Source organism: Ictidomys tridecemlineatus, chromosome 2 (genome assembly GCF_052094955.1).
Source record: "Ictidomys tridecemlineatus isolate mIctTri1 chromosome 2, mIctTri1.hap1, whole genome shotgun sequence".
Classification (NCBI taxonomy): Eukaryota; Metazoa; Chordata; class Mammalia; order Rodentia; family Sciuridae; genus Ictidomys; species Ictidomys tridecemlineatus.
In genome coordinates this window covers 136,937,726-136,962,566 of record NC_135478.1, presented here as the reverse complement: position 1 = coordinate 136,962,566, position 24,841 = coordinate 136,937,726, and the positions used below count along the sequence as shown (strand labels likewise).

The window sequence follows — 24,841 nt, the reverse complement described above, 5'->3', positions numbered from 1 at the left end:
CACAGGTCTGTCCCTTCAGGTTGGAGTCCACAGTAGCAGGGAAAACGTGGATTAAGAGAAAGGAACAGGAAAGAACGAGCACTGTATGTTCCTCCTTCGTGGATGACATTGACCCAGGGGCTTTGCATACACCATTCCATTTCAGCTTTATAACACCCATGTAGATGTGCCAGTTTTTCTAATTAGATAGACAAAACACCTGTGGTTTGGTAAAAATAATCTTAGCAATTTTGCCAATATCAAAAGGATTGTTTCATCTTTTTTTGATATTCCCGTCCTGTGAGAAAAATCCTGTCAGTTAAAACAGAAGGAGTTGGCTGAGAGCAGAAGGAAGCAGAGAAGAACGAAGCAGAATTCAAGGACTGTGTTCTGATATCACTGGAAATAGTAGAATTAATGGCACTGAGAGTAATAGCAGTCACAGTAGTAATAGAAATCTTGGAAATAACATGCCTTGATCCATTCACAGTGTTCCATATTCATCTTGCTGCCATTCAGTCTTTCTGTTTTCAAAGCTCAGTCTGTACCATTCAGGTCACTAAACTTACAGATTTGAGTTTATCTTGTTGCTCATGACCCTCTACATACTAGTAGGGTTTGAGTGTTTTTACCTCCTTTTTTAGCCCTAATATTAACCAAGCATAATTGTGATCTTCTTCAGAGCTGCCCTCGATCCCCATCCTTACCTGATCTAGGCACTCAAATGAGAAGAAAGGGCAACAAAAGATTAGGCTCTCTCAGGTAAAATGACATATCCTAAGAACCGAGTTAGTGTCTGAAACCCCTTGAGTTCCTATCCAGTGGTTGCAATATGAGTGCGCTTTGCCTTAGGGTGTAGGGCAAATCCAGTCTGGAGACCTCAAGCAGTACACACACTTGCCAAGTTCTCTGTATCATTTCCTTTTGAGACTTAAGACTTGGGAGCATTGAATTTAGCCTAGTACAAAATTCTCTTTGAATTGACTTATCTGAAAGACTAGATTTCCTGATACCCTTCCTAAATTTGAATCTGCAGACTTTCAAAGTCTTAACAATGGGGATCTCTTCTGAAAGATGCACCCTTAGGGTGGTTTCATTGCTGTGCGAACACCACAGAGTCTATGCACACAAACATTGAGATGGCTACTATGGTGACATCATCTTATGGGACCAACACCACATATGCAGTCTGTTGTTGACTGAAATGATGGTTAGTCTAAGAAAAGGCAAAAGATTCCTCACCCCAATGCTCCACACCATCCTGTCTGCTGGGGTGATTGCAATTGTGTGTTTCAGAATAGAATTTAATTTTGTCACATGCCTAACAATAAAAGAGGAAAAAAATCTGACAATCTAGATTTGAGTCTTTTGAATATTCATTCTCTTGAAATTCTTTTACTTAGAAAAATAAGGGGCAAAACCAGAAGGCACATATGCAAGCATGGCCTGAGATTGGAAAAACTCCCCATTAACGTGAGGTAGTCTCAGTCTGAAAGAGGATTCCAAACATAGAAGCTGGAGCTCACCTTCCTTCACTCAAGAGAAGCAAGATGTTTTATTTCAGAACAGGAATTTCTCTTTCTCCACCCATCTCTTCTGCAACAAATCATGCTTTATATAGAAGGAAGTAGGTGTCACCCAGTTGTTTTACCAGGCCTTGAATGCATTGGAGGGAGAAAAATTTCCCCATGGATCCCCTAACTTCATAGCATGTAAAACTCACTCCCAGTTGGCTCGAACTAGAAATCAGCTGTCTACATGATTGACATTCACTGATGGTTTGAAAAAGCTTGTATACATCCAGAGAGAGTTTGTAGTCCTTCTAAAGTAAATACTTCCTTCTTTCAAATGCCAAATTTGCTTTGGAAATAATCACAGTACCTGGAACATAGTAGGCACTCAGTGAATACATGTTGCATTAACAAATGAAGATATATACACAGCTCAGCTTTTGTACCAATGATATTTTTCAGGTTGAATAATTTATGGTCAAAGATGAGACATAATAAATAACCATGTGGATTTTTTAAACTTACATTATCTTAGATAAACTATTTCTTTAAGAAAAAAAAAACTTTGATAAGCCTTTCTAATTACTTCTCTCATTTAATAATAGATCATATTTACAAGTATTTTAACTATTAGATGAAGAAATGTCTCCAGAATTCTAAGTCCAATTCTAAGCCAATAAAAGATTACTCTCGGTATAAGTGATTATCCAAATACACATGAATAATCCTACCTTTTCCTCTCTATTCACTTGAGCAAAACATTTCAGGTCCTGAGTATCATTTTCCTTTCTTCTAAACAGTGAGGTCATGTTTGATGAGTTCTAAGGATCCTGCCAGCTCTGAATCTTACATATTTGGCAGAATGCTAGCAGAGAAATTCTGGGGTTACAAGTTGCTCTTTCCCTGGAGTGGACCTTTTAAAAATTTTACTCTTCTTTGTCTCTTTCTTCCCAGCCTGACTCTTACACCAGTAGAACACTTTTCTTTATTGGCATTTACCATGAGTTTTCTTTCTCTTTTTCTACACTAATCTTTTTACTGTCCTGTGTTTTTAAAATACCTCCAAAGAAATACATGCTTAAACATGTCAACCACTTGCTAGTTGTCTGCGAATGCCACTAAGCTGATTTTAAAATTTTTAAATTTGTTTTTAGTTATACATGACAGTAGAATGTGTTTTGACATATCATAATTACATGGAGTATCACTTCCCATTCTTGTGATTGTACCCAATATGGAGTTACATTGGTTATGTATTCATATATGAAGCAAAGTTATGTCCGATTCATTCTATCTATTCCTATCTCATTCCTATCTCCCCCTCCCTTCCCCCCATTCCTCCCTGTCCAATCCAGTGACCAGTAAACCACCACTCCTCCCCGCAAACCCTACCCCACCTATTGTGAGTCAGCATCCGTGTATCAGAGAGAACATTCAGCCTTCTGTTTTGGGGGATTGGCTCATGATAGTCTCTAGTTTCATCCATTTACTGGTAAATGTCATAATTTCTTTTTTCTTTATGGCTGAGTAATATTCCATTGAGTGTATGTACTATTTTTGCTTTATCCATTCATCTGTTGAAGAGCACCTAGGTTAGTCCCATAGCTTAGCTATTGTGAATTGAGATACTATGAACATTGATGTGGCCACGTCACTAAGTGATTTTAAGTCCTTTGGGTATATGCCAAGGAGTGGGATAACTGGGTCAAATGGTGGTTCCAAGTTTTCTGAGGAATCTCCACACTGCTTTGCAGAGTGCTTGCACCAATTTGCAGTCCCACCAGCAATGTATGAGTGTACCCTTTTCCCCACATCCTTACTAACATTTCTTTTTAATTGCATTCTTGATAATTGCCATTCTGACTGGAGTGAGATGAAATCCTAGTGTAGTTTTGATTTGCATTTCTTTAATTGCTAGTGTCATTGAACATTTTTTCATGTATTTGTCAACCATTTGTATTTCTTCTTCTATGAAGTGTCTATTCAGCTCCTTTGCCCATTTATTGATTGAGTTATCTGACTAAACTCATTTTTTTAACATTTTGTTATGTATCAATTTAATTTGCTATAGAGGATTGGAACTTTTTACTTAAATGCATTGCTGTACATGGATGAACTGTGCTTTACTTAACCATTTTCTTATTGTTGAACATTTAAGTTGTCTTTAACCTTCTGTTAATCTCTGAAGAACATTGTTATAAAAAACATATTTTTTACTAAACTCATTTTTAAAAAATATTTATTTTTTAGTTACAGATGGACATATATCTTTATTTTCTTTTTATGTGGTTCTGAGGATCGAACCCAGTGCCTCAGGTGTGCCAGGGGAGAGCTCTACCTCTGAGCCACAATCCCAGCCCCCTAAACTCATTTTTAAGGGTAAGAAATGTACCTTGCTTTTTGTGGCACCTTAAGACACCCAGCACTGAGCCTAGACCTCTGTTAAGAGCAGTGTGGATCATGAATGAACTAAGTATCCCCTGTGTCTGAAGCTTGTTTAAAGGGTGCCCTTTCTCAGCTCACTGGAGAGCAACAATCAAAAATCTATAGAGGTAGAGCCCTGGAACCAGCATTTGTGCAAGTATTCTAGGTGGTCACTCTGCACCTTGAAGTTTGACAGCCTCTATAATACGTAGTAAATAAACATGTGATGAACGCCAGATGAATGATTCCAACAAAGGGCTTAGACTCACAAAAGCTCCATCAGGAAGAAAGAGAAAGGGGACAGAGAAGAGAACACAGTGCACTCCGACCAATAGTTCTTACCATCTTCTGCAAAGCAACCCACCTCCTCTCTTAAGAAGAAGCAAATCAAGACTCGGTTCCGGTAAGCTTACACAGTCATATATTGAACAAGCATGACTTGTCACTCTAAACTCATTCATCAGGGCTGGTCCTTCCCCCTGCCCGCAGATGACCACTCACAGAGGACCACAACCTCCCTGGTCAATACAAACATGCAAACACTACTTGACTTTTATAAGTGGAAAGTACAGATGTACGTTAATCATCAAAACTCCAACTTGCTTTGAAAATTCAGCTCCCCTCACCTCCCACATCCTACAACTCATCAGAGCTGCAAGCAGAAAGACCACAACTGGGGAAGAGTCAGTCTACTGCCTCTCTTTGTTCCCCACCTGAAGTTTCAGCTCCTCCTTCCCTATCATTAGTGTAGTGCCCTTTTAGAGAAAAGAAAAATGAGGAGGTTGCTACTTTACTGGCACTACTGTCCGCTGGTTTCTTGCTTACCGGACTTGAAGATGTCTATATTTGACTTTTCTGGGGCATGCTTTTGTGGAAATCTATGGATCTCGGCTGCTCAAATACAGTTCCCTTGTGGTGGGTGATGCACCCTCTAACCTCTCTATGCTCAGAGCTATTCACCTCTCTCAAGCTAAGTTCTCATGTGGTCCACCCCAGTGCTATCTCACACACGTGGCTCACACTTGGCCTCAAGGAAACTTTCACACAGCACTAAGTGCCAACCCCTACAGCCTCCACCCCTCCTTAGCTTCCCCATTCGGGCAGATAACCAGCCTCTCCTGATCAGTTAGGGTCTGCCAACAGAAGGCCAATGCGGTTCTGATTTATCCCCCTAATTCAAGGACACGATCAAGCCCCTTCAGTCATTCCACGAAAGCCAACCTTCCTTCACATGAAATAAAAGTGAATAGCCTTTATTTCTGAGGAAGGTAGGACTCATAGAACAGCAATAGCTTTTTCCAAAGAACGCTATTTTAAATCCTCTTCTTTTATAACGTAGAAAAAGAGTTCAGAGATGTCTACCCAATTCCCAGATGGCCTCTTCAAAATCTGCACCTTGGTCCAGCAATGCACTGTAGTGTCTGCTATCTGCCACCATAGGGCCATCTTCAGTCCCCAAAATAGAATATGATTTAGCTTTGATATTTAAACCTGGTTTGAGTGAACGCTCACGGAGGATCCTTCTACTAGATGGTCTGGCTTACACTTGGCGCTCACTCGGACTGAATGTCTCTTCATGAAGCACAGAGTCATTAATGCTTCCTGTCAAGGCACAGCTAAGACTTCTCAATACCTGATCAAAGGGAATAAAAATCACCAAGAGACTGGAATGCCCTCCTCCACTGTGGCCCACCCTCCAATTCTCAGTCTGTCAGAAGACCCACCAACCCCATCAGTGGGTACCAGTAAGGGAAAACTGGAAGCCCTTTACCCTGATGAGTAACCCACAAAAGGTCTTAGCCTTGAGTAGGTTGCTTCTGGAAGAGTCTGCCATCTGCTGATTGTCAAATTTATAAGAAAAAATAAATTTATAAGAATAAATATGTCCCTCAGGAAAGGGTAAATAGTTTTTTTTTTTCTTCAGAGTCTCAAAGGGATTCACTATCCAAAAAGGCTTGTCACAGCCCTAGAGCAAAGACAGTAGTGTTCTATGCAATCCAGCATGCCTAACAACTATGAAAGAGATGTGTACTACTACAACCATGGCTGTCACATCATTCTACCTACTGGGTGTAGAAAGGGAGCAGAAGAGGCGACAGAGAAAGATGAGCTGAGATTTAAAATAAATAAAAACTGTCCCCAACTTACCATCTTTTGACTTACAGTTTTTCCAACTTAGAGATGGTGCAAAAACAATAGGTATTCAGTAGAAACCATCCTTTGAATTCTGAATTTGGATCTTTTCCTAGGCCAGCTAAAGGCAGTAAGATCCCTTCTCTAGAAGCTAGGCAGTGTCAGCAAGCCTCAGCTCCCAGTCAGCCACGTGGTCACAAGGGAAACAACCAATATGCCACAGTGTACTGGGTTGCCACATTATTTAATACATCACACGAGCTTTTCAACACCTTACTATAAAATGTACTTTGTGTTAGATGATTTAGTCTGAGGCTGAAAATGTAAATGTTTTGAACAAGTTTAAGGTAGACTAGCTAAGCTACGGTGTTCATATGGAAGACATAGTAAACTTTGGGCAAGGTATTTTCCAACTTATGATGTGCTTTTTGGGACATAACCTCATCATGAAGTTAAGCTGCATCTGTATAGAACCATCATAGAGAGAAAACCAGAGGTGGCTGTGGAAAGTGGTAGGGATACCATTGTAGAAATCAGAGCAAATCATGAGCAAAAGCTAAGTGTGAGCATGAAGCCATATACAGGTAGAAAGTGAGGTTATGATAGAAGAATAATGGGAAACAAAGCCAGAAACTGGAGTTGGGAATAAATGGTAAAGAGTTTTGATGTGAAACGTGAGGCTATGCACTTATTTTGGAGAACTGGGAAGATGATGAAAATCATTAACTAAGAAAAAAAATACTAACATATCACATTGTATGATAATTGGGCATTCACATGTCTGTTTTCCTAGATAGAAGTGAATGGAGGAGTGTGGGAAAGCAGAAGCCAAGTTTAATTCATGTTTACAAGTTCAGCTTCCTGCATGTTCCCCGGCAAATGGTAAATGCTTCAATTTGTTTTAGAGTAAGGGGAGAGTTTGGATAGAAGAGAAGGAAGGGAAAAATATTTAGTGAAGAAGAAACGGGAAGGGAGAGGGAGAAAGAGAGTCAGGGATGATGAGCTCAGCTTTGAGAGAGAGATACAAAGGAGACCATTGCATGGGTTCAGCAAGCAACCACGAGCAACTTCAGCAGGGAAGTGAGTAGCCAATGGCTTTTAGATGCTATGTTGCCATAAAACTCCATTTCTACCTTCCTCTAAATAGTTCTTTTGTAACCTGCTCAGGATCAGTATTTAATGTTTTAATTCATTCTAAGAAGAAAGGATTGGTTAGGTATTATTTTACCAGCACTGTTCATGAGTGTGTGCTCATTCATCCTACGCTTTTGCCCAGTTTCCCTTATGATCAGAATAGGCATTTGCTGATGGTGAGGAATGGAGTGTGGCCATGGAAACAGGAGATGGTAACCGACTTGTGGGGCCCTGCCTCCACATTGAGACTCTGACTGTCCACCACCACTCTCTCAAGAGGGCAGACATCTGTTATGCCTGGCTGATGTTTGCATCCTGCCAGCCCAAACACACTAAAAACTTGACCTTAAACTCAAACCCTCTTAATCCATATTCTCTATTATGTTTCTTTCCAGATTGGATGGAATTTGGGTCAGCCTGGGTTAGGATGACTTTTTTTTCTCTTCTAAGATTAAGATTTAATCTGTCCATCTGAGACCCACCTGAGGCACTTTCCTGTTTATCCAGATAACCTTTCTGGGCTTTCTAAGCTTGTCATTTCTTCTCTGACTACATTTTATATACATATTTCATGGAGCATTCATATAGCACACTTTCAAATCCTGAATCCTTATAGGTTCTCATTTACTTCCTTTAATAAGTAGCTAGTTTAGAAACAAAATTATCCTACAGAATTCCTAGAGCCTAGCTCCAGGCGCACCATAGTAGCTGCCTTGGCCTGCATATTTATTGAAAAGAAAGAAAAGAAAGAAAGAAAGAAAGAAAGAAAGGAAGGAAGGAAGGAAGGAAGGAAGGAAGGAAGGAAGGAACCAGGAATTTGACTATTTAAAAAAATAAATCTATAACATTTTCCAAATCTAATTGCAACTACTTGCAAACTCAGAGATCACATGATTTGTATGGTCAGTCCTAGAAACTTAAGCAGTTGATTTCTTCAACTTCAGGAATTCTCCCCTGATATCTCCTTTTGTGAGCCAAACCAAAGCAAGCATATGATACATGCCAGGTATGAAGAATAAGCTAAAGTGAGCAATTGGCCAAATTACAGTTTCTACGACAACCATTTTTAATTATTTAGTGACCATCTATTATATGCTGATTGTTGGCAGAGAAGGAAGGAAGATTTCAAAAAACAAAAGCAAAATCATGAATGAAAATGGTTACCTTTCTTAGGAAGCTGTTTGGCAAAAGAAGCAACCAGAGACACATTATTAATTAAAGTACAAGGCATAGCATGATGTCCCTTCATAGGAGTGCAAAGGAGAGCAATTTGTTCTGTTTATAGGGGTACCAGCCCTATCTTGAAGGGCAGCTGCTACTTGACTCCAGTTCTCATACAGAGCCATGTTGCTAGACTCTCTGAATGGTTTTTTAAAGAAAAATGGGCAATGCATACTTTGTGGAGGCACTACTGATTTTTCAATCTTTTCACTCGAAACTTTTTTAAAGCCCTGCTTCCATAAGTGTGGGAGTGGAGTATCCTTGCTCACTGACTGTATTCAGCCATATGCCACCAACTTTATGCCACTTTGAACTAGAAGTGAGCCTTCTCAGAAGTGTTCAGGATATGTCTATAAAGGGGGTTGAAGGCAGAGTGCATTTATTCCCAAATATTAGCTTGAGTACTATGGTGCATTTCTTGACCATGGCAACTATCACACATCTCCTTAAGAAAACAGTGGGATCATCCCATTCTAGTGGCAGATGGACACATGGCACATGACTTGATATCATTAATTGATTTAATGAATGAGAGAGAAAGAATAGGAAAGACAAGACATTAGAGGCCAGTTAACAGCCTCTTTCAGTGAGCCAAAGCATAATAAAGTTAAACTAAGGGAAAATGAAAATGGAAAAAAAGTGGTACATTTTTCCGGCTCTCCCCCTTGTGGGAACTGATAGACCGGCACCTTCTGGTCTCGCGTTTGATTGGTGTGGTGTGACTAGAGCTGACCAATGAGTGGTGAGAGAGTGATGGGAGTTACTTCCCCGTTGGAGTCTTCCTCTCCACCCTCAAAAACTCTCTTTTCTTCTGGTTTCATCCTGGCAATATTCAATCAAGGTAGTGACTGCAGACCCTTGTTAGTGTGGACACCTAGTGAATACAATGAGCTCAGCCCCCCTGCCAACTTTCAACAAATAAAGAAATAACTTTTGTTAGACTAAGCCAATGGGATTCAAGATTGCTTGTTATTATAGTGTAGCCTATCCTACCAATACATTTGTATTTGCCTTTTTTCCCCCCATACTGCATTAAACAAAGTAAAAATAATAATATTTTTCCCCCATGAATAAGATCAACCAGCCTGGAAGAAATCCAAATTACACTGACAAAAACACATTAACACTCACACAGGTGATGTGACAGTAAGGACATCCTAGATCTATTAGTATTCCAGCATCTATTGCTTTTTATGTATTTTCCCAGGATTCTTTTTCTGATGACTTCTCTCTGCCAGTAGATTTTATCAATATGCAATTGTTTCATTAAAACTCTTATTTGTCTTCTTTTTAAGTTAGTACATATGAAAGGCTTTCAAATGAAGTATATGAATTGAATGACTTATTTGCACATCAATACAAAATATACCAAATTACCCATGCATTATATTCACCTTCCTACTAAAGAATTCAAATGTGGAGATGAAAAGAGAAAATAAGAATGAGAATAGTAATAATATTTACAATGTAATATGAGTAACTTTTAACATTTTACATGAGAGTAGCATTTTGCCACATGAAGTCATTTTATGACAAGTTTCTTTTCAAAAATCTAGAATAGAATTGCAAATCTGGGAAGGGCATATATTTAATTCTTCTATCTCAAAATACAAAAATAGATGTCACTTAAAGGAAGTATTGTTATTTATTTTAAAAGCTAAGCAAAGCTAGGATACATGTGGTCTTAGAATCAGGTCTTAGATTTCTTCATCTGTAAAGTGAGAGGAAATATGCGCTATCTGTTATCAAAAAAATAAGCAAGAACCAATAAGGTAAGATCTATAAAGCTTTTTGGCAACCCTGAAGTTGTAGTACAGGAACAAAATTGAATTGCCTGTTTAGGGAGTTTAAAGTTCAGCCTAGATAAGGAAGGTTTGTGGTGATATGAGGAAAATTAAAAAGGGAAGAACATAGTCAGATTCTTAAAAAGAAATCTCTTGCTATACACTCTAGCTTCCACAGCCTTCTAAAAGAATCAGCCAGCACATCTTTGTCACTTAACTTTTTTTAATCTGAACTGACAGATCACTGGAGAATAACTATAGGGAATAATCCCCACACTGGCAGAGGGGATGGATTAAATCAACCATGAAAATAAGCACTGGCCCATGTGTCTATAGCCTAAAAGAAATTTGAGTGAACATAGTGCTGTGTTTAAACCAGGCTCAGTAGCCAATGAATTGCCTTTAATATTTTCTGCTGCAAATCTCCATTTGAAGCAGAAGACAAATGCTGATGTTTTGAAAGCCAGGGTGCGTCTCGCTTTGTCTGCTAAATTTAAAGAATTATTTTATTGTTATATTAGCATAGAAACCTAAAATGTGCATACTTCATTCTTTCACCATATCCACAGCATGCTTTTTGGTGAATATGGTTTCTCTTCAACCTTAATAAAGGAAGCAAAAATTTCCCTAGAAAAATTATGCTCAATAAATGTTGACTATAATTTTAAAATCTTAGTCTCCAGCAGAAGGTGGATTAGACTTCTTGGAAGAGATCACCAAGAATGTAATAACTGTTTTTCACATTTTCATATGATAAAAATAATGGATCGATTGTTACATGAGCATTTGTTTGAGTTGCTTCCTCTTTCACAGAACTGTATTTTCTGTTCTTAACCTCATATAGTATCAATTAGTGAGGTATAGACAATGGCATACTGTGAATCTCAGACCTCTCAAACAAACCAAAACACCACCACAACAACTTGATTATCACATACTGACAATGAGCACAGAGAACTGACATCCCAGGAGCATCCCATCCATTCTGCAGTATTCTTCACCAAAACTCTGCCAAACTCCACGAGCGAAGGATTCTAGTTATGGAGGGTTAGGATTCTCTGGGTAAATTTGGTCTCATCTGTTGAGCAAATGGATTTCAAATCAAAAATTGATGTTCCCTTACGCAGCATATAGATTCCCTACAGGTTATGCAAACATCAATAAAGCAAAATCAAGGAACATGTAGAATCTATCCCCAGGAATTCACTTTCAAATGCACGTTCAAATCCTATGAGTTCTGATTTGTTATTGTATTAACACCTGAACAAGACTTTAAAATTCAGTGAAATCAGGCATGTGGGAGTTATTGAAATCTTTTTTTTTTTCTTAAGGAATATCTTACTTAAAAGTTTAATATTAATAGTGATGATGCTTTCCCAGAACCTGGGGAGTCTCAGTGAGGTCCCAGTTTGCTCTATCTGGTCACAGAGTGTTCCAGCCTCAGTTTCCAGCCTCACCTTGGCACTCTTTAGGGCCCTTTTCCATATTTCTATATTTTCTTTATTTCTTTTTCTGTATGTCTTTCTCCTTTTCTAACATATTATCTGAAAGAGTTTGCTTTCAAGGAAACTGCATTTATTAAGAAATCCATATGCACACACTCCCTTAACTCGTTTATACATTTTTATAAATCAAATGTATTTATTAAATAAACTTAAATTTTCCCTTCAGTAAGAATTAACCAGTTGTACCACACTGGATAAGCCTGATACACGGATTAGTTTGTTAAGTCTTATTAGGGATAAACTTAAAAATTCCACTAGGCTTATGCTTATTCTATGTTGGAAATAGCTCATCAATTCCTCCAGAGACCCTCATATAAAATATATAAATTAGGTAAATGTATACATGTGTATATAATATGTATATTAATATTATATATAATATTGTAAATATATAATTATATATTATAATATATGATATGTATGTGTGTATACATACACACACACATACATTCACACACACACATACATTCACACACACACATACATTCACACACACACATACATTCACACACACACATACATTCACACACACACATAAAGAGAGGGTCACGAGGACCTAAAATAACTGTAGTTTGACCAACCCATTATAGATTAACTCTTTAGAAATTCATATCTTGTCTCATCTCCCTGAGGGCAATTTCCATTTTTTAAGAGTACCCTAATGTGGCCTGCTATATATTATGACCGCCTCTGAAAACCATTGTAAAATACTATACATTGATTCCAAGGAATTGTTTGATTCTTGGGCACTGAAGTCACTCCCCGCACATGAAGTAAGTTCCTGAAGTCGATGCCCCATCCCTGCCTGGAAGGAATGACTAACTGACATACAAAGACAGAAGGAATGGAGGGGCACTTTAGATAGGAAAGGACTGAGGTGCAATTTAGGCCTCTGAGCTCCCTGGAATCAGGATGAGGCTGGAACTTCATATGAAATCTCTGCCTTGCTTGACTTTTTGCCCTTCCTGGCTTCTCCCGGGAGCCCTTTCTTAATAAAGCATTTGCACTGGAATCCTTGGCTCTGGGTCTTGAATTTGGAAGAATCCAATTTGGGGAGACATGCTTTATAAGATTGGTTGACAAGACCAATAAAAAATTTAATGTCAAGTGCTTAGAGTAGTACCTGGTACCTAAAAAAAATCATAGTTATCATACCTAATGTAGCCACAGTTTTAAAACTGATTTAAAAAAATTAACCAGTGTAATACATACAGTCCAGAGGGCTTATGAAGACATCCAGAGTTCACAGCTATACTCCTCACACCCGAAGGATTACTCCCCAAGGGCATTCACATTGAATCCTTTTTTAAGCCTTATGAGTTTACCTATACACTTCTAAATACTAAACTTTCAATTGATCTCTATTCCAGTTTTTGGTTTGTTTGTTTAGAGACAGGGTCTTGCTGAGTTGCTTAGTTCTTTGCTAGATTGCTAAGGCTGGCTTTGAATTTGCAATCCTCCTGCCTCAGCCTCCCAAGCCGCTGGGAACAGATGTGAACCACCATACCTGGCCTTGATCTCCATTCTTGATCTATTGACTTTGTGTACTATATGTTCATTCCCTGCTACAGTGAATGAGGGTTTTTCTCGCTTTCTCTTCTTCCCTCCTGCTAATAGAAGTATAGCACATATGAAACTATAAATTGCATATTTAAATCGCTATTTGTTCTGCCAACTATAGAGACATCTCTTGGTTCCCCATTTAACACTCTGATTCTTACTTCCCCTCCCTCTGTCACCAGCCTGTCATTTTTACATGGTCAAGGAGGACAGCATTTGTGTCCTCATTAAATCTTTCATGATTTGTTCATAGGTTATTCCAACAATTGAAAGCCAGAAAGCCATTCTAGTATGGCTACTTTATTATTTCCTGCGGAGTGAAGAACTATGTTATGATTAGATGTCCTTTTCAGTCTATGTTTTAACCTCGTTCAAGAAAATATCCATATAGAGCATCCTTTTGTATTCCAGCAAGTGCTCATCATGCCACATTTTATTGCATGATTCGGTGTTTTAGTCAGCTTTTGTGACCAATATACCTGAGAAGAACAATTTAGAGGAGGGAAAATTTTGATTTGTCTCAATAATTGCAGAGGTTCAATCCATGGTTGGTTGACTCCATAGCTCTGGGCCCAAGGTGGAGCAGAATATAATGGTGGAAGGACATGGCTGAAGAAAGCAACTTAGAACATGGCAACCAGGAAGCAGAGAGAAGCCCTGCGCACCAAGGACAAACTAGACATCTCAAAAACATACACCCAGTGACCAACGTTCTCCAGCCACACCCTACCTGCCTATGGTCACCACCTAGTTAGTCCATATTAGTGAATTAATCCTCTGATCAGCTTACACGTCTCATAATCATTCATCTCTGAAAACTCTTCCATGATCTCATGCATGAACTTTTGAGGGAACCCTCATTTCTAAACCATAACATATTGTGTGTTTCATTTATTATTTCTTATAAAACAATGCACTTTTTTCCTTTTTCTTTTTCTTGTTTGTTTTGCCTGAAGTTTCTCTCGACCATCTTTTTTTATATATATAAGAAGAAATGTATACCTCTCTTGGGAAGTGAATGCTTACTATATCACTTTTCCTATAGTATTGAATCCATTCAGTTTTTCTCCTGGAAGCTTAATGATTTGTTTAAATTTGGAACAGCTGCTTCATTTTGAACAACTGGATTTTGTTTTCCAAACAACTTTTATTTTTTTATGAATTGCTAGCTGCTTCTTTTTTTTTAACATTCCCAAATTCTTCCCAAATGTCTAAATGTTTTATCACTTCTTTAGAATCACCTTATTTTTTTTTTCTGCAGATATTTCACCAAAGGCCTTTATGTTCTGACCTGGACTAGTCACTGTCTAGAACTACTGGACAGCTTTCATAGTAGGGCTCCCTTATAATGCACTTTGGGTTGCCATGCACTTTCCAGGACTTCTTCTTTTTTTGGTTAGTATTTTATTTTATCAATGTACTTATATAACTTTATAAGAAGAAAGTATGTAAAAATAAGGGTTCTAAGTGTTTGTAAGTTCCAAAGTCAGACTTACTTTGATCTTGCTTTTGCCAGATAGTTGAGCTAGCCGTAGAATTCTTTTTTATCTTGTTTTTTTTTTTTTGACCTTGACATATCATACATTTGAATCGAATGGGATATAATTTCTCATTTTTCTGAGTGTACAGGTTGCAGAATCACATTGGTCATGCAGTCACATGTAATACACACAGTAATAATAATGTCTGTTTTGTTCTACTATCCTTCTTATTTCCCTATCCCCTCCCCTCCCATCCCATCACTTCTCTCTACCTAATCTAAGGTAACACTATTACTTTTTTTCTCACATCTTCATACATGTATTTTGTATAACTATGAGGGTCTCCTTCCACCATCCATGCAATTCCCCTTCTCCCTCCCTTTCCCTCCCACCCCCCTTCCCTATGTAGTGGTAATCTTCTTCCCATGCTCTTCCTCTCTTCCCCATTTTGAGTCACCCTCCTTATATCAGAGAAGACATTTGGCATTTATTTCTTTGGGACTGGCTAACTTCACTTAGCATAATCTGCTCTAATGTCATCCATTTCCCTGCAAATGCCATGATCTTCTTATTTTTTAGTGCTAGCCTTAGAATTCTTGATGGGAGATCAGCCTCCCTTAGAAGCTTTTTGTTGTGGTTTGGTTTGGTTTGGTTTGGTTTGGTACTGGGGATTGTGCCCTGGGTCACTTTATGACTGAACTGTATCCACAACTCTTTTATTTTTATTTTGAGACAGGGTCTTACTAAGTTGCTGAGGGGGGCCTCAAACTTGTGATCCTCCTGCCTTAGCCTCCTGAGTCACTGTTATTCTTCAGAGCTTGGAAGACATCCCTCCTTTCACTTTGGCTACAAACTTTTACTAATAAAAGGCAATTGTATGGTAATAATGCCAGTGTGATTTATGTTTCTTTGTAGATAGACATTTGTTTTCTCTCCAAAATCTTTTGGGAATTTGAGATACATACATCCTTGGTGTTCTGCAGTTCCATGTGGGAATTATCTGGGTGTGGACCTTGTTTCTTTTATCTTGGTTGGCACTCATTAGGACTCTGGAAGGACTCCTAAGGACTTGGGAGAGTCGTGGAGAGCTCAGAGTATTAAAGTGAGATTGCCGGACTGACAGGCTTCTTTAATGTAAACGAGAAGAGAAGCACTTTACTTTGGGGTGCTGCATCCACATTAGGAACCCTAATTCTTCTCCACGCAGGTTTTTCAGTTTCTTTAGAGGAGGAGAGCCTTTCCATTATGTTTCTATCATTTTAGGCATAGCTGCGGAAGTACTTGGAAGGCAGGCATGGTAGGGAGACCAGCTCTTCCAGGAAAGAGGGTCAGCAATTCCCTCTGGGAATCCAGGGCGCCACTTGCCCCTTCTGAGTCCCTACTGCTCTGACATGCCAGGTAGGATCAGCTCCTCTGGGAATAGCCCTGCTACAACATCTTCCCTCTCATTTCAGGGCCCTTATTTTTCTCTTTTCATCTTTCCCATTTAATAAGTCACCTGAAATCTAATGTTTTGTCTCAGATTTAACTCTTATTAAATGTACTCCAACAAGAGTGCTCCCCAAAATGTCAACAAAAGCAACAGTGATTAATGAATTGCCCTAATTTCCAAAAGAAGAAAAATCTAATTTCTAGCTGCCTATTTTCTTCTCTTTCCAACCCATTATTAGTTTCTTTTTCTCCCTCCCACCCCCACAACCCAATGGTAGAAAAAATTGTTTAAATAAAGTTTCCTCAAAGTTTTGGAGGGAGATGAATTAGCAAATTGCTCTGGTTGAAAATCAAGGGAAGAGCTGCCCCCTCCCAGTTTACTGTGATTCAGTAAAGGCTGCTGGGAGCCCCAAGGACAAAGGCTCCTGATCCCCTGGGATGATTCTTTAGAATGCAGATTTTGCTGTACTCTCTGGAAACTACCATCCTAACAAGCTCCCCTGGTGATTCTGGTCCATGATTTGAGATAGGCTGCTAGAGTTTGTGGAAACAACTAAGCTAAGTAAAAGGTGTGGGTGACTCAGGCTACTGATGGAAATTTGTAGGGATATTTTTCCTGGAGAAATTTTTTCTCTTTGTTTTCCCTGGCCATCTCAAGAAACACTGAGAACTCTGCCTTACATGCAAAAGAAGCAAAAAGACAGATTAAGGACACGTGTAGCAATATTTTTGGAGCTGATAACACTGACCATATGTGAGATGTTACACATCATCATCTTTGAGGCAGAATTGATTTTGCTTGTTTCTGACTATTGCCAAGAATCAAGGCAGATTTCCCAGCAAGTTTTCACCTTCTGTGCTTTTTCAAAATCCTCAGTCCTCAACTATCTGTTTTTTCCCCATCTGCTTTGCAAAACTTCTGCATGCTAGTGTACACTACATGGTTCCTGGTTCATCCGCCTTAGATGTTATTATCTAATGGCTGTGTGTGGATGTCCAATTCAGTAACTCGGATTCCTCCTGTTAGGTTGTTTAAGAGTCTATTTTTCCTTCTTCTAGAGATTTTAGTGGGCCACAAAAGTGAACAATAAATACAGACCAAGGAGACAAAGACAACATGAGAAATCATAAGATCTCTTTTCACTGGTTCATGGGCCCAATGATTTTTTTGTTTTTTTTTAAATGAGGCTGATCTGAGAGTGACTGTCCCCCAGCTGAGAACAAATCCAGCTAGAGAACTCTCAGCTGCCACCTGATGATCCTCTAGAGACAGCAGGTCACAGAGTTCTGTGGATAATACAACCTGATGCCAACTTGCTTCCCTTAAAATGGCACAGAGTCTGAAAATAGTGTTGCCACCACCTCATATCCAAGAGGGGAGGAAATATTGTCTTGCCATCGAGGCAAATTTGTGACATGATTAGAGAATGCTGTGTCCCTTCCCCACCTCATACCTCTCACTGTCCCTTCCTACCACCCTCACGTATGTCTCTCTTTTTTATAATAAATAACTCGTGGCTGTGGGTCTTACCCAAATTCGCATCTTTATCCTCAGAATGCACATTTACATTTCAAAAAAGCTTTTAAAAAAGTGATTTGCCTGTAGCAGAATAATAATAATTATTATTATTATTATTATTTTATTATTATTTGTACAAAATTTCCCAGGGGCTGAACAATTCATCACCAAGCAGACATCCTTCAGTTTAGTCTTTGGAGCTAGATACCTGCACCACCTCTTCACAAGAGCACAGCCATGGAGTAACTTGCTCACTGTCTACAAGTGAATACTTACTTTTGTTCCAACCCTTAGAGAGGAATAAGTTGCCCCATCTGTAATTCTGTTATGTAATTCTGTTATGTTAACAGGCTTTGGAAGCTGCAGACCTAAGACAGAATTGCTCAAGAGCACTCACAAGCTGTGCAAACTTGATTCTCCTGTGGCTCCCTCGGCATAGCCTTTGCTGGTGGCTGCCCCGAATGCTCAGGACCACAAAGCCCTGCAGAGCAAAAGAGAACTATTCATTCCCTTGTGGTATCCCAAGACCGTCAGCTTGGTCCCCACTGTATGAATGTTGAATGAGCTCTTTTTTATTATATTAAAATGCCCATATAAATTTGGTCATATTAATAATTTTAAAATGTACCACTCAGTAGCATTAAGTATCTTCCCAATGTCATTCAACCATCACCATTATCTGGTTCCAGAGCTTTATCATTATCCCAAAGAAAATCCATACTCATGAGCAGTTACTCCCAATGCAACCCACCCCTCACACTCCAGAGGCCACTATTCTGCTTTCTGTCTTTATGGATGAACCTATTCTGGATATTTCACATAAATGGAATCACAATATGTGGCCCCTGGCGTCTGGCTTCTTTCACACATCATGATATTTTCAAGGTTGCTAATTTTGCTTTGACTTGGTACTCTTTCTCTCCCTAGGATGAGATTTGCACCAGGGAACTGGGCTAAGTGTGGAGTTTACTGAGGAAAACTTTATCAAATGTTCAAAATGGGAAATTGTCTCTGATTACTGGAAATATCAAAAGTGAACAAAAGGAAAAATACAGAATTCTTGGCTACTCTTTTTTCATAATACATCATTTATTGGGGAAGTTTCAAGTCCCTGGCATTTTGCTTTGTGTTCCTTTTCAAAACTGTAAGTTTTTGAATTTTCAAGATGTGTTTCTGTGCATCTCTTCTATTCTCACAACTGCTGTTATAGTAGTTAAATTTCATGTTTAACATTGGCCTACATGGTGTATAGTAACAAGATATAGGAAACAATCATAAAAGGACATAAATACCAGGGACGAGTAAAAATCTTTAATCTTCATGCCTATGGTCAGAGTTTTACGCCAAGAAGCATCATTTTATCCACGATAATTCTTTTTTAGTTCAAATATACCCTTGAACCTTCCTAACTTCACACACTTAAAAACTTCTGTGTCCATATTTGACCATGCTTTAGAAGATGAGCCATTTAGAAGCACTGTATTGGGCTGGGGATATGGCTTAAACGGTAGCGTGCTCACCTGGCATGCGTGCGGCCCAGGTTCGATCCTCAGCACCACATACAAACAAAAATGTTGTGTCCGCTGAAAACTAAAAAATAAATATTAAAATTCTGTCTCTGTCTCTGTCTCTCTCTCTCTCTCTCTCTAAAAAAAAAAAAAAAAAAAACAGGAAGATCTGTCCCTTGCATGGATTCTACCTTTAAAAAAAAAAAAAAAAGCACTGTATTTTCAATTTTTTTTTTTCATTTTCATAGTATTGAGTAGGTGGCTTTGGCAATTTTTTTTTTAAACCAAGTTATGTCTTGTACATTCCCTCATGCTTTCTTTTTTTTTTTCATCCACTACATACCTGAATGCATTTTATTTTCCATCATTTCTTTAGCTTGCAGATGCCAAATTAGTTTATGTAACTCAAAAGCATTTTGCTTAGGTTTATGCCTTTCCAGTCAAGCTGCTGTTACAGGAAAGAAATATCCAAGCAACGTGAACTCACCGACATAAAACATCGAAGACACATTTGGGACCCTGTCTCATTAGTAGGTTAGGGTCTATTGCACCTACTCGTCTGCCAATATCTATCTGCCAATATTCCCCAGTCTTTCCTGTTTCTAAATGTTGATTTAGATAAATGCTTTTCTAACCAAAATGAAACAGTATGGTATTTAAGTCAACCGTGAAAATAAGCACTGGCATATGTGGCCCCACTTGAAAGAAGCCCATACAGGCTTGATTTGAATTAGGCAAGAGGCCAAATGCAATCAGGTTTCCAAAGTCTGTCACTGCACCAAAAGGAAGAGGATCCCCCAGATTGCAGAAGACCTTGAAAGGCCAGAATTGAGTGGGGCTCCCCAATCTACCAACAAATGTGATTTTATAGAATAAAGAGGGAGGGGAAAATGGCAAATGAGGCCTTTCTCTTAAAATTCCCATAAAGGGCACAATGACTGGGTGATTTTTAGCTTATCTCTACCTCTGGAGTCCTGTTACAAGGTCCAGGTCACCCTGGGCTTAGTGCAAGACAAGACTTAACCCTGGACTATTGGAATAGACATAGAGTGATTCAGTGACCCGATGAAGACTTGCTATTCTACTGGCCCATTGTGGATGCCCTGCATGGTCACAGAATTGGTAATTGGTGCCCCCAGGAAAAGTCAAGATATCACTTCACCAATATAATGATAACTTCCTAGAAACAAACCTGATCTATATGTTTGAAATCTGACTTACAATGTTAATTGTGAGGATTCAAACTCTCACCATTTTTACTAGAACGGCTTTCTACCTTCTCTGCAGTTTAAGTCACTCAAAACTCCCTTGAGTTTGAAACAGTCCATTCTCAGTTCTGTGTCACCTAAAAGCCATGCTGTCATTCAGGTGTCTCTCCAGGCTGACATAGCCTCTCTTCCTTCACCTCACTATCCTGAGCTCTCTCTGCCCACATCAAACATCTACCTTGTGCATTGTCTTGGCCCCTATTAGCCCACAAAGGATACTGACTCTTTATTCTCCAAGTCCAGTCCTTTTGGTCAGTTTTACACTGTTGACCACTTTTATCTATAGATAGATATGCATCAAGCATTTAAGCAAGTACCTTTAGTAGGTCTCTCTCTGTAAGAGGCACCTCCAAACCAGATTGTCTCTTATGAATTAATCTTACTTAGATTGTGAACTCCTTGAGGCAGGACTAGGTTTCCTCTTTAAATCCTACATATAACCTGGCACATTACCAGTGCCTAACAGGTATTCAGTAAATTTTACAAAATTATTTTTAACTTTACAAAAATTGTCACAGAGAAAGTTTCTCATGTGCCCTCGTTATGTTTGGATTCACATGTATATTTCATAGACATACTTATGTGAAGGCAGGTATATCATACGCCAAATCGTATCGTATAATTTTCACTAGAGTTTTTTTAATGAGCATTTTTTTTTTCAAAACAGGAACTAGTATAATGTTGCAAAAGGGAATTATTGCTTTTGGAAATCTTGACTATAGGTGGAAGAGAAGCAGGAAAACTTTGCAGCCAAGGCCTGCTAGTTCAACATTACTCCTTATATTAATTGTCCCTGGTCTTGTTAGAAAGCATGTAGGCTGAGACTTAAGCAAAGGAAAAGTGAACTTGGTTTTCAGCAGTAACTTTCTCTAGTCTATGCTTTGGTTTCCTCCAGCAGAAATTGTTCAGTGCTAGATGGGTGCGAGAAAAAATTTTGTGTTCTCAGTACTAAGACAGCTTAGCCCACCAACTCTTCTCCTATAACAAGAAAACCTTGAAAGATGATTTCGTTCTTTCATTTCCTTGCCTGTCCTTGAGGTACTAATGCCTTAAAAGAATTACTTTTCAAAGAGACAGAGCCCCCAAACCAAAGGAATGGAGATTATTTTTAAGTACTCTCTAATGTGTGGAATCATCACACTATGTATTTCATAGTCACCTTCCATATTCCTCTGGTTTGGGGGCTCTGTCTCTTTGATCAGCAGGAAAAAAAATTTAAATGTCACAATTTGGCAAAACTAAGAGGTCCAGGTGTGAGAAATAATCTTTGAATAAAGGGAAAAAAACACTATATAAACTTGAAACTAAGATATCCAAGCAAATTGGTAGAGGTCTGAGTAAAGAGCGAAAACAGTATTGATTAATGGTATTGATGGTGATGAAAAGGAGATTACAATTAGTGTTCTGGTCTTAACACCAGTCAAGCGCTTACCAGAAGAATTTAACTGTTTGAACTTTGAAAATCCACATCAGATCTTGGCATGAGTATATTTCACAGGCAGTGTGAAAAAGGAGAGAAAGAGATTCCTTAAAAACATCTCTGTTCCTTGTATACCCCCTTTAAAAGTGATGCTTTTATAATAATTCCCAATACCTTTAAGACGAAATGTCTGATGTATTACATTCTGGTCCGAATTTGTTAAAAATAAAAATAAAAATAAAAAATCCCAAGAAGTGTTTTTAATTCTCCCAGGACCTCCCAACCCTCTAAAACACTAAAGAGCTTCAGTGGAAGAGGGCAAACCTTCTCTCAAGGAGACTGGGGACAAGCCATCCAGACACAACAGGATGTTTTGGTCATGTTTGTTTCACTCTCTTTCCTTGTAGCTACCTCATCCCTGAACTCCCAACTGCAACAGCTCCAGCAGCTCCAGCAGCTCCAGCAGCAGCAGCAGCAGCAGCAACAGCAGCAGCAGCAGCAGCAACAGCAGCCTCCTCCACCGCCAACCAGCCAGCACCCACAGCCAGCCCCACAGGCATCCTCACAGCCCCAGCAGCCTCCACAGCCCCAGCCTACCCCACCCCAGCAGCCACCACCTGCCTCCCAGCAGCTGCCAGCTCCTCCGTCTCAGCTGCAACAGGCGCCTCAGCCCCAGCAGCATCAGTCCCACTCCCACCCCCAGAACCAGAACCAGCCATCTCCAACCCAGCAGAGTGCAAGCCCCCCTCAGAAGCCCAGTCAATCTCCAGGACATGGCCTTCCGTCGCCGCTCACGCCACCCAATCCTCTACAGGTAGGCTTTCCAACCACCCCCAGGAGCACAGAGGACCTTTCCAGGTGTCACACGTGGTCCCCAAAGGCAAAAGGCCAGCACAACTTAGTATCCTGTTCTGCAGCATCTAATTCAAATTGATCTCTTAGACGGAGGGAAGAGGAAGCAAATAGCAGGTAGCTGGGGATGCATGTAAACGAAACAAATAGAAGCCCACTGATGTTGCCCTCCAAAGGATAAATGTTATCTCTTTCCTTCTGTGAGAGGCCAGCTCTGTAAGTGCACTTGTAGCCTGTAATAATTCCATTTTATGATACTTTTTGAAGGCAGCAAAGATAGCATCCAATTAAAATTATTACTAGCACAGTTTTGTAGCCCCGTGGAGAACCGCATCTACTGTCCATGAGGCATGGTGGTTATTTCTCTATATTATGAATACAACAGTGGCTTACCTTAAGTACTTTCTGCTCTTTTGTTTTTATTTTTCTAAAGACTCTCTGGGGTTAGGAGGGCAAAGAAATTTAGCCCCAGTCTTATGTCCCAGATTCCAACCATTACTCCACAGACTTGTTAGTGTTAGAGCCTCAGCAAATATGCATCTTTATAAAATAATAGAGCAGCTATATATTTTCTTTATTACTGTGAGGCTGAGGGCATCAAAAATGAATGCTTTGGGTTAATCATGAAAGCTCATCTTTAACCTACCACCACTGAGGAAGAAATAGGAGCCTTCAGGAATATATAACTTGAAACTTCTGGAAAACATTTTTCACACAGACACCCATAAAATGAATTAACTTCCCTACATAATAACTGTGATGTCAATGCATCAGATCTAGAAATGAATGGTTCAGTTGAGCCATCCAGACTTTGACTTTATGATGATGTATTTGAGATTTCAGATGACTTAGTATACTCAGAGTACAGTGACAAACTCCAACACGGTGAGCAATGTGTGTGCTCATTTGGATGCCACTTCACCCTCTCTTCATGGTGGGCCTTGTCCTGCCCTCCCCAACGAGAGGATGGCAATAGAGCAGGCATTCGTGGCTACTGAATGGGGAAATAATGCACTATCAAGATATTCATACTCAAACAAAAGGCAGGTGGATTAGGGACTTAGAATGTTTGGGCCAACTTTATTTATTGTCCCATATCTTTGTCCCTTTGAACTTGGATTCTAGATGTGGTCCAGAGTTTTCCTGGAAATGAACATACTTGGGTGAGATGAGTAATTATGTTTTTCCAGGCACTTGGGGCCAAGACAACTTTCCAGTGTGAACATTTTCCTGAGTTAGTTGGAGTTGTATTTTCACAAATCTTACAAGGGAGAGACTCTCTAATACATTTGGCATGGCAATGAACATAAGCTTAAAACACCTTCACCAGACACTTGACGTCTAAGGAGAGAGGAGGCATAATCAAATTTACAAAATGCATAATTAAATCAACCCTAACATTTTCAACATCTGGAGTTCAACTCTATCGTTCCAAAGAATGAGTTTTAATGCTTTTGAACAACAGTTCAATTAGATATGCATATATACAATGTAATTTAATACTTGCTGTGTCCCAGGTACCAAAATAGGTAAAATTACCAAGGAAAAAAATGGCCCTGTGCTGAGATATGAAATATCTTAGATCTGAAGCTAGTTGTATATATTCTAGCATTTTTTCCCATTAAGTAAAAACGGTCTTGGAGCTCTGTGGAAAACAGCCTTCCCCCAAATACTTCCAGAATCTTAATATCTGCCAGCAAGTGAAATGGCAGCATGGATATGTGCAGTTGATAGGACTTTAGATGTGGTGACCACTCTACCTCTTGGGAATAAATTCTCTTAGGAGAAGTTCTAAAAGTTCTCCTAAGAGCTTCCCATGGAAATCCAGGGACTATACAAGGTTTTTGTGTTGTTGTTGTTGTTGTTGTTTTGTTTTTTGACAACAAATAAAGACTCAGAGCTACATTTCTTTACGACCTTGAGAGAATATTCTAATTTTTTCACCGTTGGAATTTTACCTTTTAATAAATATATTTAGAGTCATTTAAATGCAGAGTAGATACTACACTAACTTCTGTGGATCTAATGGATAACCACCAAAAAAGTGACTTGATACAAATTTTAAAAATATTATTGAGTAGATATAAAATTAATTTTGAATAAGTAGATGT

At 39.1% G+C, this 24,841-nt stretch overlaps 1 protein-coding gene across 5 annotated transcripts in view; it reads left to right on the top strand.

Annotated features, from left to right (window-relative positions):
* Pou6f2 (POU class 6 homeobox 2) overlaps positions 1 to 24,841 on the top strand; it is a 453,088-nt gene that overhangs the window by 313,000 nt on the left and 115,247 nt on the right. For all 5 annotated transcript variants that reach the window (XM_021722291.3, XM_040291851.2, XM_021722292.3 and 2 more), the window contains exon 5: positions 22,286 to 22,692. In XM_021722291.3, coding sequence (XP_021577966.3) covers positions 22,286 to 22,692 — 407 coding nt within the window. The remainder of the gene's footprint in view (positions 1 to 22,285; positions 22,693 to 24,841) is intronic.